The sequence below is a fragment of the Sebastes fasciatus genome, chromosome 23 (genome assembly GCF_043250625.1).
Source record: "Sebastes fasciatus isolate fSebFas1 chromosome 23, fSebFas1.pri, whole genome shotgun sequence".
Taxonomy (NCBI): domain Eukaryota; kingdom Metazoa; phylum Chordata; class Actinopteri; order Perciformes; family Sebastidae; genus Sebastes; species Sebastes fasciatus.
The window spans coordinates 22,059,888-22,068,368 of NC_133817.1; the positions used below are offsets into that span (position 1 = coordinate 22,059,888).

The following is an 8,481-nucleotide window of genomic DNA, read 5'->3' on the forward strand; positions in this document are numbered from 1 at the left end:
TGATGGAGGCTCAGAGGTCAGACAGTACAGTAGTTAGGTAGAGTAGAGTAGAGTAGAGTAGAGTAGAGTAGAGTGATGGAGGCCCAGCGGTCAGACAGTAGAGTAGAGTAAGGTAGCGTAGAGTAGAGTAGAGTAGAGTAGAGTAGAGTAGATTGATGGAGGCTCAGAGGTCAGACGGTAGAGTAGAGTAGAGTAGAGTGATGGAGGCTCAGAGGTCAGACAGTACAGTAGAGTTAGGTAGAGTAGAGTAGAGTAGAGTAGAGTGATGGAGGCCCAGCGGTCAGACAGTAGAGTAGAGTAAGGTAGTGTAGAGTAGAGTAGAGTAGAGTAGAGTAGAGTAGAGTAGATTGATGGAGGCTCAGAGGTCAGACGGTAGAGTAGAGTAGAGTAGAGTAGAGTAGAGTAGATTGATGGAGGCTCAGAGGTCAGACGGTAGAGTAGAGTAGAGTAGAGTAGAGTAGAGTAGAGTAGAGTGACGGAGGCTCAGAGGTCAGAGGCGAGAGACATCCCAGCATCCTCACTGATTGGCGAGGAGATGACGGCCATCTTGGATTGTAGCGGGGAAGAAAGATTGATGCGGTAAGCTCCTTCTTTTATTCCTTTAATTTATTTTCTCGGCAAACACTCAACGAAACCTCCTTTAGAGAAACACGGGACTCGTGTGGGAGTTACCACGGAACCAGACCGTGGAGGACAGAGGAGAATAGGACTTTAAACCCGGCAGTCCGCGGTCCTTTCTTTTTGTTGTTGTTTTGGGGAACTAACCGACGGAGGCACAGCAGGCCCAAACCCCAACAAAATACACCTGCACACCGGTCTCCTCTCTGCCGATGGCCTGTCTGCATGACCATATTCAGACAGACGTCCCCGGTTTACCAGATGGTGTTACACCTGCTCACAACTCCCCCCGTAGTCTGGTCGTTACGGTGCTGTTAGCCGAATAGCTAGTTGGTAGCAAGCGTTAGCTCTCATGCTAGCGTCCCCATGTATACCTATAGAGTTAGCTGTTAGCCTACGTGCACTACTCAGCTAGCACTTAGCTCCTGACACATTTTACAGCTAACAAGGTAATACCAGTTAATAGCTATTATTTATTTGGGTTTTACAAGCTCAACTGTATTAAAGATAACCCGCTTCATTGGTGCTGGGGAGAGAACCAGCGGGTTGCTATCATTTAATGGTGGAGTTCGTTGGAGAGATTATCGGAGCTAGCATTAGCCTCCATAGCTAACAGTAGCTAGTGTCTTTGCGACACTGCTGCACCGTTTAACGTCGCTTTGAAACAAGAACAGTGATGCTTGTAAACTACCTAAAGTTGGGGCTGTTTTCTAACCTGAAACACGTTGTGTCCAAGCAACAATAAACACTTTTTATAATATTACAAGCGCGCAAGAGCTCATTTAGCCGTAATCGATGCTACGTAGTGGGCCAATTGCTCTCAGGGATTGTAGAGCTAACCTGCTGTAGTAAATAAAAATAATCCTGAGAGATCACTGTTCAAACACGGCTGTGGATCCATATGTTTATGCATGTACAGTAGCCAGGTTTCCATCAGGTTTTACACAAGATTTAAAGCAGGTAAGCTCCTATATATTGTGACATTATTGTGCAGTGGTTTACAATGTGCATGACTATCTTTCACACATTATAGGGTTGAAATGAACAATCTGTACATAAAGATAATGTAGGAATATGTGAAAAAACAGGTCGTCAACACCAACAACATTTTCTGGTGGTTATTTAACTTTTTAGACTTCTCTTTTTTTTTTTTTAAATCTACAGAAAATAGTGAAGTTCATCACAGGTTCCCAGAGACAAAGTTGGACACTCGTAGTAGTTGTTTTGTCTAACCAACAAAGACTAAGAAAGCCAGAAAAGATGCACATTTAACCAGATAATCTGGGTGATGTCTATTTGTTCATTCAAATCAGATGTTGCAGGTTAATCTGCAGTCAGTGCTGTTCAGACAAGACCTGCGTCTGCAGCTGTAGATCCGCTTAAAACGTACAATTATTCCAAACCTATTAAGTATATTAGCAGACATAATTGTAAAGTTTTATTTAATGTAAGGTGCAAAGGGGTTTAAGTAACCACAACGTTGATGTGCACAGTTCCATAATTAATAATACACTTTGTGCATCAAAGAAAGGCGGATTGTCTGAGCAGGAAAGTATAAAATAAGTACACAATGTGAGTAGATGTTAAAAAACTTTGTTGGGTTACATGCATGCAGAGTTTAGCATTTGCGGCTGATAACAGCTGAAGTTTAAATACAGCATCTTATATGGATTTTGTGACGGTGTCATGAATCACAGTTTTAGCTAAATACTGCAGGTGTGACAGGAAGGAGTTGCAGTGTTGGTCTGTTAGCCAATCTGACCGTTTCCTGTCTGGTTTCTCAGGTGACACGAGGTATGTTTGGTGCTAACCGGAAGAAGTTTATGGAGGGAGGGGTAGAGAGCGACTACGCGGACGACTCCAGCCTCTACTACACCCAACAGTCCATGTTCCCTCCTCACCGCCCTGACAAAGATGTAAGTTGTCTGTTAAACTCTTCCTTAGGGTTTTTTAGGACTGCAACTGTTTGATTTTAATTTTAGTTTCACACTAAGTGCTTGGATTTGGTGCATCTCTAGAATTGTATTGACAAAATTTTAAAAAGATACCCTCATAGTGTGATGCCAGCCAACTCTTCATCTGCCAGCAAGGAGCTTCTCCAGATCGTCATACTTTTATTTATTTTATTTATGGTTTAACAAAAGATGATGTTGTCGGGAGAATTAAAGGATGTGTTTGTGTTTCCTCTCAGATGCTGGCGTCTTCCTCTGCTTCCTCAACGGGTCAACTGTCACAGCTAGGAGCCAGTTTATATGGCCCACAGAGTAAGATGAACACACTCACCTGTTATTACTGTTTCCATTGATAAGCATTGTAAAACTCAATCCAAGGTCGAAGTGAGAGGTTAAATTGAGCAGATTTGGATTTCTCCCATTGATATCTCCACCACAACACCAGACAGATGTATCATACATACGTGGCGTCTGTAGCTGACATGTGTTTCTCTCTCTGGTTTTAGGTGCTTTGGGGTTTCCCATGCGTGGTATGAACAGCAGCGCAGCTCCTCAGTTAAGTCGAAGTGGGTTGAACCAGTCTGCCAGTCAGCTCCCGAGTCATGCCAGTGCACCCAACACTGGCACGATGCACACGCCTCCCTCACCGAGCAGGTACAACACACACACACATGTGAACGCTGACTGGATTTAATCCAAATGCTCTAAAATGTGCGGACATTTTAGACAGACAAAACAACAATGTAAAGAAAATTAATCCATAAATGAATCTGATCTGCATCTCGCCATCTTTAATTCTGTCTGATTCTGAGAGTTCACACGTGGAGGAACAAATGCAACCCAAAATAATTCACAGATTATTTACAGTCTGAACAAAGTTTGGTGGGACGCAGTAAACTCACTATCAACACGTCCAGGGGATGCTCCCTATTTTTCCCTGATAATGCTCCATTGTGAACAATAAATCCACGTTGAATTCGACAGGACAAGAGCTAGTTAACGTTTGCTGTTAGCAGCCAATCCTGCACGCAGCAAACAACTAACGTTAACTTGTGGATCATATTTCACCCCCACTAACGCAGCCGCCTGTGTTTTTTCAGTCTGAACGTTCAGTCAGACACGTAGCATCTAACCTCAATATCCCCCTTTCAAAACCAGCTGTTCTTCTTCCTATTTCTACAAACTGAACCGCCTCCTCCATCTTTAATCTCACCTTGTTGTGTGTGTCTCCTCCTCTCTGCAGGGGTATCCTGCCGATGAGCACCCGCAGCGTGCTGAACCACAACCAGCAGGTGGGGGGTCCGACGGGGCAGTCGGGTGGGATGGGAGGCGTTGGGGTGGAGAGGGGAGGTGGCGTCGGAGGTGGGAGGAGCAGCAGCATGGGGAGTCCCAGTCGGTCGTCACCCAGCATCATCGGCATGCCCAAACAGCAGCAAGCACGGCAGCCTTTCACCATCAACAGGTAACTTTATACATGAAGTCTGGTCAGCTTTACACCATTCTGTGCTCCACTCTTTACCTTTTATAGTCATTTAGTTTTATAAGCTTTTATACTCACTGTAGGGCTGCAACGAACAATTATTTATATTACTGATTAATCTGCCGATTATTTTCTATTTTCTTTTGTCTATAAATTGTGAAAAATGTGCATCACAATTTTAGAGCTGTAAAGATGAATCGATTAGTTGTCAACTATTAAATTAATCGCCAACTGTTTTGATAATTGATTAATCGGTTTGAGTAATTTGAAATGAAAAAAATGTCAAAATTCTCTGATTGCAGCGTCCTAAATGTGAATATTTTCTGGTTTCTTTATGACAGTAAACTGAATATCTTTGAGATGTGGACAAAACAATCATCTTGTGCCAATCAATTAATCGAGAAAATAATCAACAGATTAATCGCCAAAGGAAATAATTTAGTTATAAGTTAGTTGCAGCCCTACATGATTTCCAAGGTGACGTCTTCAAATTGCTTATTTTGTCCGACCAACAGTCCAAAACCTAAAGATAACCTGTTTACTGTCATAAAAGTGTAAAGAAACCAACAAATATTCACATTTGAGAAGCTGACACCACTGAATTTTATCAATTTTGCTTAAAAACACGGCTTTAAAAAGCATTAAATTAAGGTCCCTCCAAAAAGGAAATAAATAAGAAGGTATTAAAAAGAGTATAGAAAGGTCTTGAATATTGTTTTTATATTTTTTAAATATTATGTGTGTATATATATATATGTGTGTATATATATATATATATATATATATATATATATACACAATATTTAAATTATTATATATATATATTTTAATTTTAATTATTTCGCTCCTATTTAAAAATGATTCAAATAAATATTGATTAAACGCTATAAACGTTGTCTATCCTGCGCAAAAACATCCTCTATCAGAAATAAATTGATAAAAATTTATAATATTTTTGCGTCTCTGTGCAGCCGTGTGTTTTCAGTTATGTTTTTCAGGATCAGAGTTGTGAGAATAATCATATTAATGTGTGTGTGTCTCTGTTTGTGTGTCAGTATGTCGGGGTTTGGTGTGAACAGGAATCCAGGCTACAACATGAACAACTCCCTATCCAACAACATCTTCAATGGCACAGGTACAAAAACACAAAATGTCATCATTCAGATATCAGTCAGCAGTTGATGTTTCAACTTCAGTTACTTCTCCTCTGTAGTTGCAGTAGTGGATTGTTTTTAAACTTTGATAGAAGCTCAGTTTATTTAATTTATTTCTCTGTGTGTGTTGTTCCAGACGGCAGTGAGAATGTGACGGGGTTGGACCTGTCAGACTTCCCAGCGTTAGCAGACAGGAGTCGGAGGGACGGAGGCTCAAATCCAACCCCACTGCTCAACCCGCTGGCCGGTCGGGCTCCTTACGGTGAGACACACCAGTGCCTTTATTAAACTTCTATCAAAGACCAAAACATGTCATTAAAAATATATATTTATTTTCTGTCCAAGCTATCTAGGTACTCTACTACTTTTTTTGTAAAATGTACATTTTTAAAATTATCTCACCTCAAAGTACAAATGGTGAGATCGTCCTAAGCAGGTGGAGTTTGTACAGTTACCAGCGAAATGTAGATGTTCAAAATGTATTTAAGATTTATTATGGCATCAGTTTTTAAAATGAGTTTTGTGGCTGATGGATTTCAGAGTTGGAAGCCAACCTGAATTTGTACCTGCCACAATCAATAATAAAAAATATTTATTACTTGCTTCCATAAAAGTCTTAAATGTATCTCTTTTTTTTCACCTATCTGAATGTGCTTTAATATCACATTATTAATCAGTACATCGCTAACGACTCTACCCTCCATTTCTCCAGTTGGCATGGTAACCAAGCCGTCCAGTGAGCAGTCGCAGGACTTCTCCATCCATAACGAAGATTTCCCAGCTCTCCCTGGGCCAAACTACCAAACAAAAGACCCCACCAGCACCAACGAAGACAGCAAAACGGTTAGACACCTTTTCTTCTTCTCCTTCTTTGTTTATTTTTCATTGTTTTCTTGTTTTGGTTGTTCTGTATTTTTCTGTGAATTGAACGCTGACTTGCTGTTTTCATCACGGTGTCCTCTCCTTACTTATGCAGCGCTCTCACGTCCTGACTCGTCCCATTTTTTCGGACTGTTTTTTCCCTCCGTTTTTGTCCAATCAGAATCTGAACTCATCGGGAAAGCCCACCTCTAACTCAGATGGTCCAAAGTTCCCCGGCGACAAGAGCTCTGCGCCTAGCAACAACAACCAGCAGAAGAAAGGGATTCAGGTGCTTCCCGACGGTGAGACAGACGCAGTAGATCACGATGCATCCACATAGAAATGAGAGATTTCAGTCTGAACCGTCCTCATCGTGTTGTCTCTGTGTCCCAGGGCGTGTGACCAACATCCCGATCGGCATGGTAACGGACCAGTTTGGGATGATCGGGTTGCTAACGTTCATCCGGGCGGCAGAGACGGACCCCGGCATGGTCCACCTGGCGCTGGGCTCTGACCTCACCACACTCGGCCTCAACCTCAACTCACCTGAGTACGACCAACACACACAAACAGTCTAGGATAATAATAGGGCTGGGTGGTCATTTCTATTTTCATATCCAGAATTATAATTATAGTTAGTTATTAATTTATTTCCTTAATCATGTGTATTTCACCCGTGTATGTGTATTTCAAACTTATTTATTACCCATTACAAGTACGCTGCAAATTATTTTCATTATTGATTAATCTACCAATTATTTTTTCAATTTATCAATTAGTGGTTCTGTCTATAAAGTGTCAACAAATCGTAAAAATGCTCAGCACAATTTCCAAATCGTAAAAGTGCTTGTTTTGTTTGACCGGAAACCCAAAACCCCAGAAATGTTCAATGATATTTGACCAAAAAAAGCTGCAAATTGTTAACTTGTAGAGGATGGAACAACAATTCATCCAGTATCAAAAAAGCTGCTGGTTATTTTTGTGATGTTTGATTGATTGTTTCAGCTCATAAACTAACAAAAACATACCCTGATATATAAAACATTATAAAAGTAGGACAATGAGTTTATCTTAATTCAACAGTATTGAACAAAAATCGTGCTCCATTAAAGCTGTAAAAGTACAATATATTATAACAAAAAGTTACTTATCAATACGTGAACATGTACGATGGCCATTACCACCATTGTGGGTAAAAATAAAAAATATTTAGCCGGAGCAGGGGATAATATTCAGAGAAAAAAATTCCAAAATTAGAATGGTAAATATCCAAGAAAAAACTTGGATATTCTCTGAGATTAAAGTGGTAAATTGTGAGAAAAAAACTCAAATCAGTACGTTGTTTTCTTCTGAATCGGCCCAATTCACAGCAATGTCTCTTCAAAGTCTGATGCTGATGATAATCTGGTGATCTGGGCTAAAACCAACGCTATGATTTTGGTGATTGGTAGACGTTTTTACAGGATTACAGCAGCTACAGATGACGGCTCTTTTCCGGTCCTTTTTCAGAGCTCATCAGTAATTGATCGCTGTCGGGTGTAAAGACCATTTCAATCAATATAACAACTAGTGTAGACTGGAGAACATCGTCAACCCTGACTTTAATCTCAAAGAATATCCAAGTTTTTTTCTTGCAAATGTACGACTGTAATCTACGACAGACTCTAATTGTCTCACTCTTTTCTCTCTCAGGAATCTCTATCCTAAATTTGCGTCTCCCTGGGCGTCGGCTCCGTGTCGACCGCAGGACATAGGTGAGTTTAGAATCCAAATGTGTGATTTATTTTAAGTTTGTTCTGGATATTTATGGAGGAAATATTGGATTTACATTAATCTGAGGGACACAAACTCCAGTGGTGTTGTCATGTTGCTGGATGTGTTTTGGCTTCAGGCGTTCAAAGGATCGGATTTAACTTTTCATCGTTTCCTTGATTAAAAAAGAGTGCATGCAGGTTTTCCAATGTTTTCAGCTGTTTTATCCTCCTCTTCCTGCAGACTTCCACGTCCCCTCAGAGTATTTAACCAACATCCACATAAGGGACAAGGTATGTAATTCAGTGTTTTTATGTATGTGCTTTCATGTATGGGCGCCTTAGTTTCTTCCATCAATGATTTTAAAGAACTGATTTAATGAAGTGTCAGTGTTTAACTGAAGCTGTTTCGTGTCTCCAGTTAGCAGCTATCAAGTTGTCTCGGTATGGTGAAGACCTGCTGTTTTATCTCTACTATATGAACGGAGGAGACCTACTACAACTCCTGGCTGCAGTAGAACTGTAAGAACAACACACACAACGCAAAAGAATTACATTACAATGGGTAAAACTAAAGACTATTTCTTACAGCTTCACTTAGCACCTTTTTTCTTCTAAATTTCTTCTCATAGTTAATAGTAGTTATTATAGTTACTATACAGGTG

The 8,481-nt window shown here is 40.4% G+C and overlaps 1 protein-coding gene across 4 annotated transcripts in view; it reads left to right on the top strand.

The window, feature by feature from the left end:
- Nucleotides 1–456: 456 nt before the first annotated feature.
- Nucleotides 457–8,481, top strand: part of LOC141762135 (CCR4-NOT transcription complex subunit 2-like) — a 12,503-nt gene continuing 4,478 nt past the window's right edge. Inside the window, exons 1-13 of one of the 4 annotated variants that reach the window (XM_074626053.1) lie at nt 457–579; nt 2,403–2,534; nt 2,810–2,882; nt 3,077–3,224; nt 3,814–4,032; nt 5,106–5,185; nt 5,341–5,466; nt 5,917–6,047; nt 6,181–6,367; nt 6,459–6,615; nt 7,758–7,819; nt 8,061–8,110; nt 8,238–8,338. In XM_074626053.1, coding sequence (XP_074482154.1) covers nt 2,415–2,534; nt 2,810–2,882; nt 3,077–3,224; nt 3,814–4,032; nt 5,106–5,185; nt 5,341–5,466; nt 5,917–6,047; nt 6,181–6,367; nt 6,459–6,615; nt 7,758–7,819; nt 8,061–8,110; nt 8,238–8,338 — 1,454 coding nt within the window. In that variant the 5' untranslated portion in view covers nt 457–579; nt 2,403–2,414. Of the gene's footprint in view, nt 580–943; nt 1,068–1,439; nt 1,579–2,402; nt 2,535–2,809; nt 2,883–3,076; nt 3,225–3,813; nt 4,033–5,105; nt 5,186–5,340; nt 5,467–5,916; nt 6,048–6,180; nt 6,368–6,458; nt 6,616–7,757; nt 7,820–8,060; nt 8,111–8,237; nt 8,339–8,481 lie in introns of those variants that run through there. The other 3 variants (XM_074626056.1, XM_074626055.1, XM_074626054.1) reach the window with 3 other exon arrangements.